The following is a 22,404-nucleotide window of genomic DNA, read 5'->3' on the forward strand; positions in this document are numbered from 1 at the left end:
TAAGTGTGTTGTGGCCTATCGGCCGCCAGCCCCTCCAGCAGCTGAATCAGAGGAGGAGGAGGAGGCGTGGGAGCCAGGGTCAGTATCAAGGCAACCTGAAAGCTCCAAGGGGGAAGCGGGAATAGAGCTGTCAGAGAGAGAGAGGCAGAGGCGGAGCCTGGGTCGTCCGTCAGCCCTCAGATGGAGAGTCAGCAGCCCTCAGGTCTGTAGGTGGCTGATGAGGAAGAGGAGGAACAGCTGGGTCCAGTGCCTGACATGCAGAGGCACAGAAGGCAGAGGAGAGGAGAGCAGTAGGAAATCTGTGGGACAGAAGAGCCACCGCTGCTAGTGAAGCCCCACCCTAGCTCTGGGAATAAAAGGCAGGGGGGAAGAGAGGAGAGCGGTGGAAATCTATGGACCGGTCCTCGGGACGGAAGAGCCACCACTGCTAGCGAAGCCCTACCCTAGCTCTGGGGATAAAAGGCAGGGGGTAGAGATGAATAGATGTGGCAGACAACTTATTCATCTCCCTGCCAGACAGATTTGTGAGCCTGCAGTGAGAGAGAAACTTTTTGTTGGGGCTGCTGGCGCTCCTAATGAAAGGAATCTTTGAATTAACTTCCGATGATTTGTGGTGTTTAGCGAGCTGGGTCAGAACAAAGTGTTTCTCGTCCGTGACAACTTTTAGATGGGTGTACTTCAACTCTTTAGAATTTCCCAGCCAGCATGTTTAGTCTAGTTCAATTATTGGGGAAGCCAATCTGTGCTTCTTTCCCACACTTTCTATGTTTCCTGTGGTTAAAGCATACTTTTATTTTTCTAACCATTTCTGCATATTTCCTCCAAGGTCAAGTCTGTGTTTTTAACTGCATGTTTTTTCCTGATTCTTGCTGAATTGTTCTCCAGGAAGAATCATCTTTCATTCCCTTATCTTTGCCCTTACCAGTTTTCTCCAGTTTGACCTTCCAGATGTATTAGACTACAATTGCAATGCTCTCTACATGGGGCTCCCCTTGAAGAGCACCCGGAGACTTCAGCTACTTCAGAACGCGGCTGCGCGGGTTGTTGAGGGAGCGGTTCGGAGCTCCCACGTAACACCTATCCTGCGCAGACTGCACTGGCTACCTGTTGTTTTCCGGGTGCGCTTCAAGGTATTGGTTACCACCTTTAAAGCGCTCCATGGCTTAGGACCGGGCTATCTACGGGACCGTCTACTGCCGGCCTCTATCTCCCATCGTCCGGTGCGTTCCCACAGAGAAGGACTCCTCAGGGTGCCGTCAGCCAAACAGTGTCGACTGGCGGCCCCCAGGGGGAGGGCCTTTTCTGTGGGGGCTCCGACTCTGTGGAACGAACTTCCCCCCCGGACTTCGAGAACTACCTGACCTTAGGACTTTTCGCCGCGAACTTAAAACTTATTTATTTCGTATGGCTGGACTAGCTTGATTTTTACCTTTAAATTTTAATTGAATTTGATGGGTTTTTAAAGTTTTGTAATTTTATGGGGGAGTATGTTATTTTAATATTTGGGCAAATTTAAATTAGTTTTTTAAGCGATGTTTTTAACTATTGTGTGTACCTGTATTTTATCTGCCTGTTCACCGCCCTGAGTCCTTCGGGAGAAGGGCGGTATACAAATTAAAATATTCATTCATTCATTCAATTCCACTTTGACTGAGAATGATGGAAGGGGCAGTCCACGTTTCCTGGAGGATGACCCAGGGGTGAAATGCTCCCAGTTTGGACCGGATCACTTGATCCGGTAGCAATGGCAGCGGGTGGTTTAGAGAACCGATGGCAAAAATTCCTGCCCCCCTGCCCAGCTGAGCCATGCGATCATCAGAGGTGTTTTTTTTTACTTTTAAAAGCATTTTTTCTTCGGCTGAAAAAATGCTTTTAAAAGTAAAAAAAAAAGGCTTTGATGATCGCGTGGCTCAGCTGGGATTATCAGAGGCTTTTAAAACCTCTTCGGCCAAAGAGGTTGTAGAAAAAATTCTTTTAAAAAGCTCCTCTGACGATCCCAGCTGAGTTGCCTGATTGTCAGAGGCTTTTTTTTTTTGCTTTTAAACGCAAAAAGAAAAGAAAAGAAAAGCCTCTGACGATCAGGCAGCTCAGCTGGGATCGTCAGAGGAGCCTTTTAAAAGAATTTTTTCTTCTGTAGAAAAAATGCTTTTAAAAGTAAAAAAAAAAGGCTTTGATGATCGCGTGGCTCAGCTGGGATTATCAGAGGCTTTTAAAACCTCTTCGGCCAAAGAGGTTGTAGAAAAAATGCTTTTAAAAGCTCCTCTGGATCCCAGCTGAGTTGCCTGATTGTCAGAGGCTTTTTTTTTTTGCTTTTAAACGCAAAAAGAAAAGAAAAACCTCTGACAATCAGGCAGCTCAGCTGGGATCGTCAGAGGAGCCTTTTAAAAGAATTTTTTCTTCTGTAGAAAAAATGCTTTTAAAAGTAAAAAAAAAAAGCCTTTGATGATCGCGCGGCTCAGCCGGGATTGTCAGAGGCTTTTACAACCTCTTCGGCCAAAGAGGTTGTAGAAAAAATTATTTTAAAAGGCTCCTCTGACGATCCCAGCTGAGTTGCCTGATCGTCAGAGGGTTTTTTTTTGCTTTTAAATGGAAAAAGAAAAGAAAAGATCAGGCAGCTCAGCTGGGATCGTCAGAGGAGCCTTTTAAAAGAATTTTTTCTTCTGTAGAAAAAATGCTTTTAAAAGTAAAAAAAAAAAAAGCTGGCCACGCCCACCCAGTCACTTTACCCCCCCAAGCCACGCCCACAGAACCGGTAGTAACCAATTTTACATTTCACCCCTGGGATGACCTATTAGGAAAAAGTCCTAACGAGATGCTTAGGATGTCGGTGAAGAAACTTAGCTAAATTTACTTCACTGACTTTATTATATCCTGGGCCTCTAGCGCCATGTTTCTCAAACTCGGCCACTTTAAAATGGGTGAGGACTTCAAATATGACCTTGGGATGTATTCTGACCCAGCTCCACGAACACGACAAACCCTCTGAAGTGAACTCAAAGATTCCTTTATTAGGAGCGCCAGCAGCAGCCCCGGCAAAAGGTTTCTCTCTCACTGCAGGCTAACAAGTCCATCTGGTCAGAAGATGAGTAGCTATCTGTCACATCTTCATCTCCGCCCCCTGTTGTTTATCCCCAGAGCTAGGGTGGAGCTTCGCTAGCAGTGGTGGCTCTTCCGTTCCAAGGACCAGCCCATAGATTTCCACTGCTCTCCTCTCCTCTGCACATCTGCACATCAGGCACTGGACTCAGCTGTGATTCCTCTTCCTCATCAGCCACCTCCAGACCTGGGGGCTGTTGACTCTCCATCTGAGGGCTGATGGATGGCCCAGGCTCCGCCTGTGTCTCTCTCTCTTCCAGCTCCATTCCCTCTTCCCCTTCAGAGCTCTCAGGTTGCCTTGATGCTGACCCTGGCTCCCACGCCTCCTCCTCCTCTGACTTGGTTGGTGGGGGGGCCGGCGGCCGCCAGGCCACAACAGGCTGCTTCTAGCTACCAACATGGAAAATGCTGTGCATGTTATTTGCCTAACGAAGTTTTAAACGTTTATTTTTTAGACAACAGATTTGATCAGCACAGCCGGATATGACAACATTGTCCAACACTTGAATGACGGCAGGAAGAACTGCAAAGAATTTGAAGACTTTTTGCGAGAAAGGTGTGTATGGCTGCTTTCCTGGAATGGTGAACAGTTCTTGAATGTTCTCACGAACATTCTAGCTCCAATACAGGTAGTTCTTGACTTATGAACACTCGCTTAACGAACATTTGAAGTTATGACGGACTTACGCAGAGTTGCTTATGATCTGGTTTCAAACTTCTGATGGCTGGCCACACAACCCTGCTCCAGTGGTCACACATCAAAGTAAAGTCTTACACTTGGGCAAGAAAAACCAAAAGAACACATACAGACTGGGTGAAACCAGGCTTACTAGCAGTAGCTGTGAGAGGGATCTTGGAGTCTTAGTGGACAACCAATTAAATATGAGCCAGGAGTATGCGACAGCAGCCAAAAAAGTCAATGCAATCCTAAATTGCATTAACAGAGGGATACAATCAAGATCAAGGGAGGTACTAATACCACTCTATAAAGCCTTAGTAAGACCGCACCTAAAGTACTGCATCCAGTTTTGGTCACCACACTATAAAAAAGATGTTGAGATTCTAGAAAGAGTGCAGAGAAGAGCAACCGGGATGATTAGGGTTCTGGAGGCTAAAAAAATATGATGAATGGTTACAGGAACTGGAGAATGGCCAGTCTAATGAAGAGAAGGACCAGGGGAGCCATGATAAAGGTTCCCCTCGCACATACGTGCTAGTCGTTGCCGACTCTAGGGGGCGGTGCTTATCTCCGTTTCAAAGCCGAAGAGCCAGCGTTGTCCAAAGACGTCTCCGTGGTCATTGGCCGGCATGACTCAATGCCAAGGGCGCACGGAACTCTGTTCGTATGTGTGAGCCATGATAGCAGTCTTCTAATATTTGAGGGGCTGCCATAGAGAGGTGGGGTGTCAAACTATTTTCCAAGGCACTTGATGGCGAGACAAGGAATAATGGATGGAAACTGAACAAGGAGAGATTCAACCTGGAAATAAGGAGGAATTTTCTGACAGTGAGAGCAATCAACCGATGGAACAGAAGTTGCCTTCTGAAGTTCTGGGAGCTTCATCAATGGAAGCTTTCAAGAAGAGATTGGACTGCCATCTGTCAGAAATGGTGTAGGGTCTCCTGCAAGGCCAGGGGGTTGGACTAGATGACCTATAAGGTCCCTTCCAACTCTGTTAATCTGTACCTAGCATTGTGGGTCCTTAACTACCAGTTAGTTGCATTTTACGGCCGTTTGCAATGTCCCACAGTCATAGGCCAGCAATTTGCAACTTTTACTTCTAGTTTCCGGCAAAAAACACCCTTTGGGGTAGAATGGTTTTGCTTAATGACTGTGGCATTCACCGCAACATAGGTTGTAAAACCGGGTGCAGTCACATGGTGGTCTGCTTAACAAACACCATGACGTTTGACTGTAATTCCAGGATCAGTTACGGTTGTAAGTTAAGGACTACCTAAAAGTTTGGAATAGGACATCAAAAGACGTAGCTTTAAACAGTCGCTAAACAGATGATTGTAAGTTGAGGACTACCGTAGATGGAAAGCCCTGCGAGAAAGAAACGTTATTTCCATAGCGCTAGGAAGATAATGTACGGCTGGTCCTTGATTTCATTTAATGACCGTTTAAAGTTACAACGGCATTGAAATAAGTGATTTTATGAACTTTTTCCACACTTAAGACCGTTGCAGCCATCCAGCTGGTCACCTGTTCAAAATTCAGATGCTTTGGTAACTGGCTCATATTTATGACGGCTGTAGTGTCCTTGATTGATCACCTTTTGCGAACTTTTGACAAGAAAACTCGATGGGGAAGCCACATTCAATTAATAATGTTAAGTTGTTAACAACGTAACAACTGCGGCGTTTACGAAGGGTGGCAAGAGAGGTCGTAAAACGGGGCAAAACTCACTTGACAATTGTCTTACTTATCGACAGAAATTTTGGCTCGATTGGGGTCGTAAGTCCAGGACTGCCTGTAGTAGGCATTTAGCAACCTTGGCAACTTTAAGACTTGTGGACTTCAACTCTGAGAGTTGAAGTCCACAAGTCTTAAAGTTGCCAAGGTTGCAGACCCCTGATTTAGTGGGCTTTATTGGAAAGAGCATTCCTTGCTGCCCCAGTCACTCACACACAGGTGTGGTTTAAGGTAAAGGTAAAGGTTCCCCTCGCACATATGTGCTAGTCGTTTCCGAATCTAGGGGGCTGTGCTCATCTCCGTTTCAAAGCCGAAGAGCCAGCGCTGTCCAAAGACGTCTCTGTGGTCATGTGGCCAGCATGACTCAATGCCAAAGGTGCACAGAACGCTGTTCCCTTCCCACCAAAGGTGGTCCCTATTTTTCTACTTGCATTTTTTACCTGCTTTCGAACTGCTAGGTTGGCAGAAGCTGGGACAAGTAACGGGAGCTCATCCCATTACGCGGCACTAGGGATTCGAACCGCTGAACTGCCGACCTTTCGATCGACAAGCTCAGTGTCTTACCCACTGAGCCACCTTTAGGTGTGGTTTAGAGAGTTTATTAATGTTCCCCAACAATTCCCTTCACCCAGCCTCAGAACTGTCCGAAATAAACCCAGACACAAGCAGTCCAAGATTTTAGTCCACAAGGCAATGGCCAACAGTCCATAAAACAATGGACAGTTGCTCCAACAAATAAGTCCACCAAACAAATTTAAATCCACCGGGCAAAACTGAAATATACCCGCAAGAGCTCACTTGGCAACAGAAGTTCAGAGTTTCCAAGGGACAAAGTCAAGCAGGGAGAATGAGGAACAACCACGCACGGACAGAAACCGAACATGTCGTTTCCAGCAACACCTCCCTCTGCTTTCTGTGATAAATAGCTTTCCGGTATATCCCATCAAGACGGGCGGGGCCTTCTCCTGAGTAATCTGGGAGATCTCCATTGCTCTTGTCTTTTCTCTGTCCTGTGTGCTCTCGGATCCACACTCTTTCAGATGATTGTTCAGAGTCATTCATTAACTCCGTTCTTGACGTGCCAGGAATGAGCTCATCCTCCCTTGAGCTGACCTCCGAGGAAAAATCCGAGGAGCCGTCCAAGGGAGACCTCACAATTCCAGACTTCCAGAGCCACCACTAAGAAGGCCAGTTTAATATATGGCTGATTTTAGATTCCTGGCTGATTTTAGATTCCTTGTGATTCAGAGGCATATGAATAGAACCTGGGAGATATTACTGGTTGCTTCCAGGTTAGGAGGAACTATTTTTCCCATGTTGAGAATCACAGTTTGTTCCTCCAGAGAACTGTCTCCCATTGTTGCCGTATTCCTGGAAATGAATCCGTTTGTTTGGCTTGTTCATAGTTATGGTTGCTTCCGAGTTTTGGAAAAGCTGAGAATGCAAACTGCAGGCCACTTAGAAGCTAATCACTGACGTCCCCAGCCAGGAAAAATGTCCCTCAATAGAGAGAGTCCTCGACTTACGACCACAATGGATCCCAAAATTTTACGTTGCTAAGTGAGACATTTGTTAAGCGAGTTTTGTCTCATTTTATGACCTTTCTTGCCACATGTGCTAAGTCAAGGGTAGTCAACCTTTTTATACCTACCGCCCACTTTTGTATCTCTGTTAGTAGTAAAATTTTCTAACCGCCCACCGGTTCCACAGTAATGCACCTTGTATCGTCGTCTGCACATGCCTTTCGCGCAGTGTGGATTGGGTTTGCGGGGGGGGGAGGGGGGGGCGCCGGCTACCAGCTCTGCTTGTCTGTTACAGCTGGGTGGTGTGGGGGGAGATGCATGAGCTATTCTGGGACGAGGCTCTTTTGTTTGCATGTGCACACTCACACATACATTTCCAGTGCTGGGCGAAATGGTTGCTACAGTATGTGAAACCCGCCTGTGGTCACAGGTCTTTGCTTGCCTGGATCCTGATTTTGACACCAATCTTTGTCTGTTTCAGGGCTTCTGTAGAAGAGAGATATGGGAAGGAGCTGATCAGCTTGTCACGGAAGAAGCCCTGTGGGCAGACCGAGCTAAAGTAAGTTAAGCCTGCTTGTTGGGGGGAAAAACGGGTTTGCAGAAATCTCTTAGCCATCTGTTTTGACTCCAGCCCCTGAACTTGGCCCCATGCCCGACAGTGACTCCGAGAGTGAGGGGAAGGGCCGGTAAGGCTTACCTTGGGAGCACCAATTCCTTTGGCCTGGCTCCAGGAGCCAGAACCAGGCTAGTCGGAGGACGTAATGAGGCCGTCATCCCCTGATTCCTCCCTTCCCCAGACTACGCCTTCAGACCCAGCTGATAATAATAATAATCAAGCTTGGATTGACCCGCGCTTCAGAAGATTAGAGAGGCGGCGTCATCAAAGGGAAGGATGGGGCAGGAGCCCCACCCCACAGGATATATAAGGAGCTTTGGGACTGCTCTCACTCCACGGGAAGCAAAAGTTTAGCTGAACCGTTTCAAAAAGAGCTGAAAGTCTTGCTATGTGAGTCATTTGTTTGAACTTTGGCAGGCAGCTGCGATTTCTCTGCCAGGACTGATAAGAGCCGTGAATCCACTGGCTGAAGGCCAGCTCGTTAATCCGAAGTGGGGAAGGAGACAGAACACCATCATTCTCGGTCGAATACCATGTTATTCACCTCCTAGACTTCAGCCTGGCGATTTATCCCTAGTTTAAAAAAAGTCCAGCTGAACTTCTGTAAATGGGAAGGAAGTCTTATTTGACGCCCTCGCTTTGATGGTTTATTTATTTATTTCTTTTTTTAAAAAAAACACAATGACTCCCCTATCAACGTTTGCATCCATGCAGGAACAAATTCAGAGGAAGCACTGCCTGAAGTCCCCTGCTGAGCCATTGCAGTAACTTTGCCATTTGTTCAGGTTGGCTCTATGCCCTGTCTACGTGGCAGCTTGCCCAAGGGTTGAAAGTCAGTTCCCAGTTTGGTAGGAAAATGCAAGTCACTGAAAGACAGTTTCTCTTTGGCTTGGTGGGTGGCTACCAGTTCCCATCCGTTGCCAAGACAGATGACGTGGTACAGCAGTGGGCCTTCTCCATAGACTCACCCTGCCACTATCAAGGACAGCTGACAGCACATTCCTGTTTTCATTCCTTGGGATCTCTCCCTTCCTCTCTCCCTCCCTCTCTCTCCCCCTCTCTCTCTTCCGTATATCTATATCTATATCATTCAAATATCTATATCATCCACCTCTCTCTCTCTCTCTTTCTATATATCTATTTATCTATCTATATCTTTTTCATCCATATATATCTATGGAAAGAGAGAGAGAGAGAGGGAGGGAGGGAGAGCGCGCGAGAGATGTCTCTATCTCTCTCTATCTCTCCCTCTCCCTCCCTCCCTTGATATATATGGATGAAATAGATATATGTCTCTACTGGTCTCTCTCCCTCCCTCCCTCCCTCCCTCCCTCTCTCTCTCTCATACCTATCTATCTATCTATCATCTATCTATCTCTATCTCTATCTCTATCTCTATCTCTATCTCTATCTCTATCTATCTCTATCTCTATCTCTATCTCTATTTCCCGAACGCCATCACTCTGCTAAACAAATAATTCCCTCAACACTGTCAATTTTACTAAATCTGCACTACGATTAATCTTCTCATCGTTCCCACCACCCATCTCCTTCCACTTATGACTGTAACTTTGTTGCTTGTATCCTTATAATTTATACTGATACTGTTTCCTGATTGCTTAATTGTAGCCTATGACTATCATTAAGTGTTGTATCATTAAGTGTTAAATTTGTACCCTATGACTATCATTAAGTGTTGTAAGTGTTTTTTTTTTTTATTTGAATTTATATCCCGCCCTTTTCCGAAGACTCAGGGCGGCTTACATTGTGTTAAGCAATAGTCTTCATCCATTTGTATATTATATACAAAGTCAACTTTTATTGCCCCCAACAATCTGGGTCCTCATTTTACCTACCTTATAAAGGATGGAAGGCTGAGTCAACCTTGGGCCTGGTGGGACTTGAACTTGCAGTAATTGCAAGCAGCTGTGTTAATAACAGACTGCTTAGTCTGTTGAGCCACCAGAGGCCCAAGTGTTGTACCGATGAAGGTATCTTTTCTTTTATGTACACTGAGAGCATATGCACCAAGACAAATTCCTTGTGTGTCCAATCACACTTGGTCAATAAAAAATTCTATTCTATTCTATTCTATTCTATTCTATTCTATTCTATTCTATTCTATTCTATTCTATTCTATTCTATTCTATTTAAAATACACTACCTTTATCTGTATAAATAATTCAAGACAGGAAAAATAACTATTTCTTCTTTTTCCTCAAAAAACAAACAAACCTGTGAGGTGGGTCGGGCTGAGAGAGAGGGACTGACCCAAAGTCATCCAATCAGTCTTCATGCCTAAGGCAGGACTAGAACTCACAGTCTCCTAGTGATTGACCCAAAGTCACCCAGTCGGCTTGCATGCCTAAGGCCGGACTAAAACTGTCAGTTTCTTTGTGATTGGCCCAAAGACACCCAGCTGACTTTCTTGCCTATGGCGGGACTAGAACTCACAGTCTCCTGGTGATTGGCCCAAAGACACCCAGCTGGCTTTCTTGCCTATGGCGGGACTAGAACTCACAGTCTCCTGGTGATTGGCCCAAAGACACCTAGTTGGTTTTCATACCAAGGTGGGACTAGAACTCACCATCACCATTATCAGATTTCTAGCCTGATGCCTTAATCACTAGGCGGCTCTGGAGCCGCATGTGGCTCTTTCAACCCTCTGCTGTGGCTCCCTGTCACTCAAAATATGTGTCACAATCGCCAATGTGCGACACCCGCTGGCATGCGATTTATTGAGCTTTTCAACCCCTGGTAGGCCAACCATGGATAAATCCAAGAAAAGAAAAGTTTCAGAAGAAAACAGAACGTTTAATTCAACTACAAATGCTAGTTTCGTGGCCGCTCAAGAAATAGTCAGCACAGGAAGGGTTTTGTGGCTCCTGTTGTTGTTTTTTTCTGTGGGAAACGGGTCCAAATGGCTCTTTGAGTGTTTAAGGTTGCAGACTTGTGCACTAGGCCAAACTGATTTGAACTCAAAGCAGTCAGGGCACACCATGGGGAACCTGGCAAAGGCCAACCATTTGGATTTTCCATTGCCTTAAGGAGCAACTTGCTCCTCCACCTTCGTTTTACAAGCCATTTGCTGGTTTCACCCAAGGCACAAAATTAGAACTTGTTTTGCGTTCTTCATGGTTTAGCGCAGGGGTCTCCAACCTTGGCAGCTTTAAGACTTGTGGACTTCAACTCCCAGAATTCCTCAGCCAGCTTTAGCGAATTGGGGGAACCCAACTAAGGTGGAATGCAACTCATCTGCCGTGGCTTAGTGCATTGTATGAACTTGACCTGGGGCATGAGGCATGCAAGGTTTTGTTCTTCTCACTGCCTGAATTAAATGTGTCTTCTGGATTTTGCATTACGAGTGTCCTTTGAAAGATTGAGAAACATTTCCTCAGCCACTAGCAAAGGAGGAAAGAGAAGTTCAGAAATTTATCTGACTTGTAAGAGCTATGTTTTGAATTTCATAACTTGCCTAATCAGATGTTGAAACTGGACTAATTTCTGGAAGCTCATAACAAAGTCTTGGGGTTGTTTTTTTTTGTGTGTGTGTGTGTGTTTTTCGGTGACATCAACACAATTTCATTGTCTGTTTTCCTTTCATTTTAGCACCCTCAGACGAGCGCTGGAGGTTTTCAAGCAACGTAAGTCATCTGTGGCGTCTAACGGTTACAAAAGTTGAACTTCGTTGGTGGGGAAATAAATCCACTTTATCGGTGGATTCTCCCTGTGCATTAAGCTGCAATTTCCATAATACCCAGATAAGGTGGTCACCATACATGACGGCTGAGGATAAAACCAGTTGAGGGCCTACTGTATATGTGTGGTGGCCCGCCAGCGGCCTGTGGATCTGGCAGTAGATTTGGACAGTGAGGAGTTGGGAAGGAATATGGACCAGTCCTGGAGTCTGGGAAAGGCTCTGATGAGGGCTCTGCGTTGGAGGCAGATAGAGGGCAGGGCCGTATGCCAATTATCAGCTGCCTTCGGAGTCAGACATCAATGAGGCAGATGAACAGCTGTGTGCACACGGGCAGAGTTGCCAGACGAAGGGAACAGATAAAGAACAAGGGTCGACTTGGGAGTAAGGCCACAGGTGGACAATGAATGGCCCCTCCCAGAGGAGGAGCAAAAGGGGAGTGGAGTTTGCAGGAGTTTGCAATTCGTTCGCTTAATTGGTTCATGACTTCTTGCCAAGCTTTGAAGATATCGGTCTGGCAGCTCCCCAAGCCAGATAAGGTTTGTGACTGTAAATTCATCCTTGAAAGACTTTGTTTGATGTGAATGAGAGAAATTCACCGTAATTGTGTCGGGACAAGGAGTCTGCTTCATGGTTTGGGGAAGCCTAGGTCAGAACAATATGGTAGAGGGGTAGATCAGTGTGGAGAAAGCTAAGAATAGCTTTCTTAGCCACTTTATAATAGCCACTTTATAATGCCTTGGTAAGGCCACACTTGGAATATTGCATCCAGTTTTGGTCGCCACGATGTAAAAAAGATGTTGAGACTCTAGAAAGAGTGCAGAGAAGAGCAACAAAGATGATTAGGGGACTGGAGGATAAAACATATGAAGAACGGTTGCAGGAACTGGGTATGTCTAGTTTAACAAAAAGAAGGACTAGGGGAGACATGATAGCTGTGTTCCAATATCTTAGGGGCTGCCACAAAGAAGAGGGAGTCAGGCTGTTCACCAAAGCACCTGAGGATAGAACAAGAAGCAATGGGTGGAAACTGGTCAAAGAAAGAAGCAACTTAGAACTAAGGAGAAATTTCCTGACAGTTAGAACAATTAATAAGTGGAACGACTTGCCTTCAGAAGTTGTGAATGCTCCAACACTGGAAATTTTTAAGAAAATGTTGGATAACCATCTGACTGAGATGGTATAGGGTTTCCTGCCTGGGCAGGGGGTTGGACTAGAAGGCCTCCAAGGTCCCTTCCAACTCTGATGTTATGTTATGTTATGTTAAGAATAGAATAGAATAGAATAGAATAGAATAGAATAGAATAGAATAGAATAGAATTTTTTATTGTCAATTCTTTGGTTTGTCTAAGCTTAGACAAATGTTAGACAAAAAATTAACATTAACAAATGTTAGACAAAAGAACAAAGAATGTTCTTTCTGCGCCAACTCAGAAACCTCAAACTGCCCAAGGAGCTGCTGATTCAGTTCTACAGAGGAATTATTGAGTCTGTCATCTGCACCTTTATAACGGTTGGTTATAGCTGGTTTGGTTCTGCAACCCAACAAAAAAGACACAGACTTCAGAGGATCATTAGAACTGCAGAAAAAATAATTGCTACCAACCTGCCTTCCATTGAGGACCTATACACGAGTCAAAGAGGGCCGTGAAAATATTTGCAGATCCCTCGCATCCTGGACATAAACTGTTTCAACTCCTACCCTCAAAACGACGCTATAGAGCACTGCACACCAGAACAACTAGACACAAGAACAGTTTTTCCCCAAATGCCATCACACTGCTAAACAAATAATTCCCTCAACACTGTCAAACTATTTACTAAGTCCTCATTACTATTAATCTTCTCATCGTTCCCATCACCAATCTCTTTCCACTTATGACTGTATGACTGTAACTTTGTTGCAGTGTGATTGGACACACAAGGAATTTGTCTTGGTGCATATGCTCTCAGTGCACATAAAAGAAAAGATACCTTCATCAAGGTACAACATTTACAACACAAATGATGGTCAATATATCAATATAAATCATAAGGATTACCAGCAACAAAGTTACAGTCATACAGTCATAAGTGGAAAGAGATTGGTGATGGGAACGATGAGAAGATTAATAGTAATGAGGACTTAGTAAATAGTTTGACAGTGTTGAGGGAATTATTTGTTTAGCAGTGTGATGGCATTTGGGGAAAAACTGTTCTTGTGTCTAGTTGTTCTGGTGTGCAGTGCTCTATAGCGTCGTTTTGAGGGTAGGAGTTGAAACAGTTTATGTCCAGGATGCGAGGGATCTGCAAATATTTTCACGGCCCTCTTTTTGACTCGTGCAATATATAGGTCCTCAATGGAAGGCAGGTTGGTAGCAATTATTTTTTCTGCAGTTCTAATGATCCTCTGAAGTCTGTGTCTTTTTTGTTGGGTTGCAGAACCAAACCAGCTATAACCAACCGTTATAAAGGTGCAGATGACAGACTCAATAATTCCTCTGTAGAACTGAATCAGCAGCTCCTTGGGCAGTTTGAGGTTTCTGAGTTGGCGCAGAAAGAACATTCTTTGTTCTTTTGTGTAACATTTGTTAATGTTAATTTTTTGTCTAACATTTGTCTAAGCTTAGACAAATCAAAGAATTGACACTGTCTATTCAGATGATCATGGCTTAGTGCTTGTCTAGGAAACGCACCCAAGATGATCCAGCAAACCACGCTTGACCGTGGTCTGTGAAGGATGTTCATGTTTGGTCTGTCTCCCACCTAGTTTTACAGTGGCTGTGCCAAGGAGAAAGAATACATCAGATTTCATTTCTGTGCTTTTATTTCATTTTTAGTCACACACTCACAGAATTAAAAAGATTATTTTAAAATGGAGATTGCAATTGTGGAGCCCTTGGTGCTCACTGAACTTGGCTGTTTTTTTTGTAGACAGTTCATTATCCAACTAATTAACATCATCAGTGCTAGAAGGGAGTGGGGTTTGTTCTCTGTTACTTAAATTGTTATTGTAGTTCTTACTAATGATCCTGCTGGTTGTCCCAAAGGTGCTTTTTCAAGAGGCAACTGGACTCTGTGGTTTTTTTCTTTGAAGATGTTTTGCTTCTCATCCAAGAAGCTTCTTCAGCTCGGTTGGTTGATGCTGCTGGTTGCAAAGGCCCAGTTGCTTTGCTCTGGGCTTGCTTAGTTCTTGCATCAAAGCCATCAACCCAACAAGGGTTTGCTCTTCAGCCGGGTTGAATGCAACCTGAATGCACCCAGCCAACCTTTGTGCCTAAGGCAGGACTAGAACTCACAGTCTCCTGGTGATCGGCTCAAAGTTACCCAGTTGGCTTTCATGCCTAAGGCAAGACTAAACCTCTCAGTCTCCTGGTGATTGGCTCAAAGTCACCCAGTTGGCTTTCATGCCTAAGGCAGGACTAGAACTCTCAGTCTCCTGGTAACGGCTGGCTGAGGAATTCTGGGAGTTGAAGTCCACAATGCTTAAATATGCCAGGCCTGGACATTTCCTGCTGTAGAGTTTGAGGAACCCTATTTCTCAGTCTGAGTCATTGGAAAGAAGCCAACATTTTAGGCTACATTAGGGCATGCAGCCTGGGAGTTTCCCACATTGCTAGATTATAATATAGTGACTGTTAGTAGGCATGAACTTCTGAGATACGTCTTGTTCATCTTCGGTTAGAGTTAGTCACTAGGGTCATGTCCAGGTTGGGAAGCTGGAGAAATCTTCTTGAGCCCAGAATGTGAAGCACTCCATCTATATCTCAGATGTCATAGGAACAGTCATTTTTTCCCTACTATGTAACATCTGTAGAAGTTCTGGTAGTCCAAGAAAGTGTGTTGGAAAGAGCACAGGTCTGCTAAAACTAACATAGAATAGAATAGAATAGAATAGAATAGAATAGAATAGAATAGAATAGAACTAGAACTAGGATAGGATAGGATAGGATAGGATAGGATAGGATAGGATAGGATAGAAAAGAAAAGAATAGAATAGAATAGAATAGAATTAGAATTAGGACAGGACAGGACAGGATAGAAAAGAATAGAATAGAATAGAATAGAATAGAATAGAATAGAATAGAATAGAATAGAATAGAATAGAATATTGGACTGAAGAATAGAATAGAATAGAATTAGAATTAGAATAGGATAGGATAGGATAGGATAGAAAAGAATAGAATTAGAATTAAAATTAAAATTAGAATAGAATAGAATAGAATAGAATTAGAATTGGAATGGAATGGAATAGAATAGAATAGAATAGAATTAGAATTGGAATGGAATAGAATAGAATAGAATAGAATAGAATAGAATAGAATAGAATAGAATTATTTATTTATTATTTTATTTATTTATTAATCATATTTATATACCGCCCTATCTCCCGAAGGACTCAGGGCGGTTATTAGAATTAGGATAGGATAGGATAGGATAGGATAGGATAGAAAAGAATAGAATTAGAATTAGAATTAGAATTAGAATTAGAATTGGAATGGAATGGAATGGAATGGAATTAGAATAGAATAGAATAGAAAAGAATAGAATTAGAATTAGAATTAGAATAGAATAGAATAGAATATCTATTGTCACTTTGAATGTACACTAATCGACATACATTAAAGTGAAATTTTATTGCATACAGCTCTCCAAGGGTCACCACCTCCAATATACACTACATAATATAACAGAATAAATAAATAAATAAATACAGATAAATACGGAATTATGCCTATACCCACATATATTATATGTCACAGAGAAACAACACAGTCTAGTCTGGATGTATACATGTACATGGTGAGAAAAACGAATCTTGCGAGTTGACCAGATGGATGGCCTAGGGAACAAAGCTGTTCCAGAATCTGGTAGTCCTGCTAGAAATACTTCGAAACCTCCTCCCAGAGGGGAGCAACAGAAACAGACCGTAAAATGGGTGTGTGGGGTCTCTAACAATGCTTCGAGCTCTAAGCACATAGTGCTTGTAAGTGGCATCCTGAATGACGGGAAGCGAGCTTCCTATAATCTTCTCCGCTGTCCTCACCACTCTCTGTAGGGACTTTCTATCTGAGGCACAGTGGCCACCAAACCAGTGATGCAGTTTGTTAAAATGCTCTCAGTTGTGCCTCTGTAAAAAGTGGCCAGGACAGAAGGAGAAAGATGTGCTCTTCTCATCCGATGCAGGAAATTCAGTGGTTTGCATGTTTCACTAAGGTGACAGTACGGAGAGACCAGTTCAGATTGTTAGTTATATGCACCCCCAGATATTTAATACTGTTGACCATCTCTGCAGCTGCATCCTTGATAATGAGAGGAGTATGACTAACAACTCGAGATGGCTTTTTGGGGTGACTCTTTGCTAGCCAAGAGATTACAGCAGTTGCTTTCATCAAGCATAATTTGGTTTGACCATGGTTTGGAGTATAAGTCACAATGGCTGGGTTCATACCCAATGAAATGTTAGGCCCAAATAACATGATGGTTCATATCAGAGTTCCCTTAATCTGGTTGCAGCCTTTCAACCTACCTTGGATTTAAGGCCTTAATTTAAGACGGGACACCTGTCTTGCCTATAGATTAGCCAGGTTTGATCTTTGGAAGGTCCAACTTTGGAAGATGTTTACCTAAAGAATTGGTAGTCGGTAGAGGTAATACTGGATGAGATGGGCAAGAATCTGACTTGGGATGAGGCAACTTCTTAACAACTCTGTGTCAGGGTTCCAAATAACATCCCCAATGAAAGAAGACTCTGAGTCCTGAAGTTCCTCAAAGTTTCATTTTATTGAAGATGTCATATTGGCACATCTGGGAAAACACGAATCTGAAAGCTTCCAGGTTTTCCCCACCCAAAGGAAAGTACAAGTCCTTTCCCCTGCACCCACATGTCCATCACATGATCCAGTCAGGCACCATCAGGGGTAGGATTTCACCAGTTCGGACTGGTTCAGATGAACTGGTAGCTCTGACAACCAGCATTTAGTTTGAAGTTACAGTGGGGCTGAGAAAAGCAACTTGGCCAGTTCTCATATTTGGCACAGCATCCCATGGTCACATGTTCAAAATCTTGGGGCTTAGCAACCGGCTTGCACTTTATGATGACCCATCTGGTGGTCATGCCATCTCCTGTTGTGCCTCGTCCTCCCTCCTCTCCTCAGCCGGGCCCCTCCTGTCTCCAACCGGGCCTGCTATCAGACTCCGAGTCTGATAATGAAGATGAACGGCCTGTCATGCCTCCAGCCCCCACCCCATGCCCGGACAGGATGTCAGGAATGAGCAAACAAACCTCACTCATACGGCGTGTGTTCCTTTGGCTCAGCCATCAGAGGAAGTCAGCCACGGATTGGAATTACTCGGGCCTACTCCTTCTGACCCCTCCCTTTCTCAAACAGCAGAAGACAATTCAAAGTGGGAGGATCCTCGCTTCCGGAGATCTGAGAGGCGACGCCAGCAGAAGGAAGGGAGGGGCTGGCCTGGATAAATGCTGAGTCATGGAGCCACACCCCACAGCCTATATAAAGGACCTGCTTGTGGCATTCCAACTTTGAGTCAAGCAAAGTCTCATCTAGTTTGCTGAAGTCACACCTTGGACTCCTGCCTGCCCTGAGAAACCTCGGAAGAATTTGGCAAAGCTGCAGAGGCTTCGTTGCCACGCCTGATACGGACTTCCTAGACCCGGTCGTCGGAGGGGGAGTGGGACACGACATCTCCACTTGTGACCGTCCTATAGAACTTCTGACTGTTCATGGGGATGATGGCAAGGAAAGCCATAAATCGTTGTCAATGATGTCTCGCTTAATGACTGATTATTCACTTAACCAAAAAAAAATCATAAAATCAGATACAATCACATGATACAATCGGTTCACAGTGCTTTTACAGCCCTCTCTAAGCAGTTTACAGAGTCAGCCTCTTGCCCCCCCAACAATTTGGGTCCTCATTTTACTGACCTTGGAAGGACAGAAGGCTGAGTCAACCTTGAGCCTGGTGAGATTTGAACTGCCAAATTGCAGGCAGCCAGCAGTCAGCAGAAGTAGCCTGCAGTACTGCAGTCTAACCACTGCGCCACCGGGGCTCATGATGCCTCACTTAATGACCTCTCTGCTTAATGACGTATTTGCCAGTCCCAATATCACATGATAGCCCTTAGACTTATATACCGCTTCACAGTGCTTTACAGCCCTCTCTAAGCAGTTTAGCTTGGATTACTGTAATGCTCTCTACATGGGGCTCCCCTTGAAGTGCGCTCGGAGGCTTCAGTTAGTCCAGAATGCAGCTGCGCGGGTTATAGAGGGAGCTACACGTAGCTCCCATGTAACACCGATCCTGCGCAGGCTGCACTGGCTGCCTGTGGCTTTCCGAGTGCACTTTAAGGTGTTGGTTATGACCTTTAAAGCGCTCCATGGCTTAGGACCTGGGTACTTACGGGACCGCCTGCTGCTACCACATGCCTCCCACCGACCCGTACGCTCCCATAGAGAGGGACTTCTCAGGGTGCCGTCCACCAAACAATGCCGGCTGGCGGCCCCCAGGGGAAGGGCCTTCTCTGTGGGGGCACCCACACTCTGGAATGAGCTTCCCCCGGGTTTACGTCAAATACCCGACCTCCGGACATTTCGTCGCGAACTAAAAACACATCTTTTTATCCGCGCGGGGCTGGCTTAAATTAGTTTTAAGGGAAATTTTATTAATTTTAAATGGGGTTTTTAGTATGGAAAATTTTAATTTCAGGCTAATTTAATAAGTTTTTAAATGGTATTTTAATTTGTATATTGTGTTGTTCTTACTTTTGCCTGTACACCGCCCTGAGTCCTTCGGGAGAAGGGCGGTATAAAAATTAAATAAAATAGATACGACTTCCGGTATCCGGCGGCAACGGACATCTGGAGGTGCCTCTCCTGCCTCCAGTGTCCGAATCCGGCCGCCTCCGAGGCCCTTAGGGGCCAGGTGTTCCGAAAAGGACACCTGCCGCACGGACGGGTCGCCAGGGTCTCCCAGCCGACATACAGGACTGGGGGACCCGATGCTGGCGCGTCCTAGGCTCGGAGGGGTTCGAGGCCTCAGGCCGCCATTATTTTGGTCGTCGCCTGGGCGCTGTGCCGGTGACCCCGGGGCTTTGGATTTATAATTGCAGCAGCCTGGTGGCGAACAGGGAACGGAGAAGAATTGAGGAAGGGAGAAGGGAAGGAGATATCGGCAAATGTGAGTGGAGTGCTCCGGAGTGCGGGGGGGTTTCTCTCCCCTGCGACTGGAAGGAGCACGAATCACTTTGGAGAGAGGAGAACTTAAAATAACAAGATTACGGTTTTGTGGAGCTCTGGAGAGAAGAGGTGATGGAGAAATTTAGGAGGGAGGTTTGAGGCCCCTCCTCTGGGGAACAATGGTGGCGTCCAGCTTCCGCCTTCACTATGAGAATCTTGATGACATCACTTCCCTTCGGCTTCCTGGTTGACTAACTGTACTCTGGACTCGTTGCTCCTGTGAGTGCCCCCTGGTGGATCCGGAGGAAATTACAAGGATACTGTGCTTGCCTGAGGATTTTAAAAAATTTTTTTAAATGGCAAAAGGTCAGAGACCAACTGCTGGAGAAATGGAGAGAATTTTGGAAAAGTTATCTAATATGGACAAGAAACTGGATGAAATAAGAGCAGAAATTGTGACTATCCAAAAGGATTTAAAGGACACTCAACAAGTCTCAGCAGAAAACAAGCAGAAAGTGGAAGGTCTGGAGGGAGAGATGCGGCAGTGCAGAAAGAGAGGAGACGACAGGCAATGCTGTGCTTGGACTACAGATGGATAAAATGTCTTATTTCCTTAGGTTTCAAAATCTGGAAGAAGTGGACCAAGAAGACTTGAGAGATGTTGTGACTAAACTGTTGGGAGAATTTCTTGGGAGAGGTGTTGACTTTATGAATTGGGATGTGGATCGAGCTTATAGAGTTAATTCAAAATATGCACGCACGCATGCAGTTCCTAGAGAGGTTCATGTCAAATTTGTGAGAAGAGAGGCGAGATGAAATTCTTAGAAAACATAGGAGTGGGGCACTGACTTATAGGGGCAGGAGATAGCCATTCTGAGGCAGATTCCCAGACAGGTACGTGAAATGAGAAAGAAATATTACTTTTGTCAAGCAAATTGTACCAGAAGGAGTAGGCTTCAGATGGCTGATGCCAGAGGATTGATGATTTTCCGGGAGGGCATTACGAAAAAATTAGTACAATTGCGGAGGCTGCGGCCTACGTGGAGGAACACAAAGCCCTCCTGGAATTAGATGACCCAGGAGTTGAAGAAGGAGGTTATAGACCATGGGGGAGGCGGCTGCCGCTGTTGCGGCCCTGGAGTTGGTCAGGCTGAACCCAGACTTCTGAGATCCAAAACTAGGAAGTGACAATGATATTTGGTATTGTGTTGGTTTTCCTTATTCTCCTTTGTATGATATTCTGATTATTCTTGACCCTTCTTTATTGCGTATGTAAGATTGACTAACTTAGCTACTTATTATCACCTGCTTGCCATATGGCTGTTGTATGTGTTTAAAAATTTTGAGTAAAATTCTTATCTTGTATAAGAAAATGAAAATTTACCATACCTGATATGTATTTGTATAAACCTTTTGACCAATAAAAACTTTTGGATAAAAAAAAAAAAAAAAAATTCAACCTACCTTGGATTTAAGGCCTTAATTTAAGACGGGACACCTGTCTTGCCTATAGATTAGCCAGGTTTGATCTTTGGAAGGTCCAACTTTGGAAGATGTTTACCTAAAGAATTGGTAGTTGGTAGAGGTAATACTGGATGAGATGGGCAAGAATCTGACTTGGGATGAGGCAACTTCTTAACAACTCTGTGTCAGGGTTCCAAATAACATCCCCAATGAAAGAAGACTCTGAGTCCTGAAGTTCCTCAAAGTTTCATTTTATTGAAGATGTCATATTGGCACATCTGGGAAAACACGAATCTGAAAGCTTCCAGGTTTTCCCCACCCAAAGGAAAGTCCAAGTCCTTTCCCCTGCACCCACATGTCCATCACATGATCCAGTCAGGCACCATCAGGGGTAGGATTTCACCAGTTCGGACTGGTTCAGATGAACTGGTAGCTCTGACAACCAGCGTTTAGTTTGAAGTTACAGTGGGGCTGAGAAAAGCAACTTGGCCAGTTCTCATATTTGGCACAGCATCCCATGGTCACATGTTCAAAATCTTGGGGCTTAGCAACCGGCTTGCACTTTATGATGACCCATCTGGTGGTCATGCCATCTCCTGTTGTGCCTCGTCCTCCCTCCTCTCCTCAGCCCGCCCCTGTCTCCAACCGGGCCTGCTATCAGACTCCGAGTCTGATAATGAAGATGAACGGCCTGTCATGCCTCCAGCCCCCGGCCCTGGCCCCATGCCCGGACAGGATGTCAGGAATGAGCAAACAAACCTCACTCATACGGCGTGTGTTCCTTTGGCTCAGCTATCAGAAGAAGTCAGCCACGGATTGGAATTACTCAGGCCTACTCCTTCTGACCCCTCCCTTTCTCAAACAGCAGAAGACAATTCAAAGTGGGAGGATCCTTGCTTCTGGAGATCTGAGAGGCGACGCCAGCAGAAGGAAGGGAGGGGCTGGCCTGGATAAATGCTGAGTCATGGGGCCACACCCCAGAGCCTATATAAAGGACCTGCTTTTGGCATTCCAACTTTGAGTCAAGCAAAGTCTCATCTAGTTTGCTGAAGTCACACCTTGGACTCCTGCCTGCCCTGAGAAACCTCGGAAGAATTTTGCAAAGCTGCAGAGGCTTCGTTGCCACCCCTGATACGGACTTCCTAGACCTGGTCGTCGGAGGGGGAGGGGGACACGACATCTCCACTTGTGACCATCCTATAGAACTTCTGACTGTGCATGGGGATGATGGCAAGGAAAGCCATAAATCGTTGTCAATGATGTCTCGCTTAATGACTGATTATTCACTTAACCAAAAATAAATAATAAAATCAGATACAATCACATGATACAATCGCTTCACAGTGCTTTTACAGCCCTCTCTAAGCAGTTTACAGAGTCAGCCTCTTGCCCCCCCAACAATTTGGGTCCTC

At 44.9% G+C, this 22,404-nt stretch overlaps 1 protein-coding gene across 2 annotated transcripts in view; it reads left to right on the forward strand.

The window, feature by feature from the left end:
- The window catches only part of PSTPIP2 (proline-serine-threonine phosphatase interacting protein 2), an 81,033-nt gene that overhangs the window by 26,834 nt on the left and 31,795 nt on the right, over positions 1 to 22,404 (forward strand). For both annotated transcript variants that reach the window (XM_058171211.1, XM_058171210.1), the window contains exons 2-4: positions 3,552 to 3,652; positions 7,517 to 7,594; positions 11,261 to 11,295. In XM_058171211.1, the coding sequence (XP_058027194.1) occupies positions 3,552 to 3,652; positions 7,517 to 7,594; positions 11,261 to 11,295 (214 nt within the window). The remainder of the gene's footprint in view (positions 1 to 3,551; positions 3,653 to 7,516; positions 7,595 to 11,260; positions 11,296 to 22,404) is intronic.

The sequence above is a fragment of the Ahaetulla prasina genome, chromosome 2 (assembly GCF_028640845.1).
Source record: "Ahaetulla prasina isolate Xishuangbanna chromosome 2, ASM2864084v1, whole genome shotgun sequence".
NCBI lineage: Eukaryota > Metazoa > Chordata > Lepidosauria > Squamata > Colubridae > Ahaetulla > Ahaetulla prasina.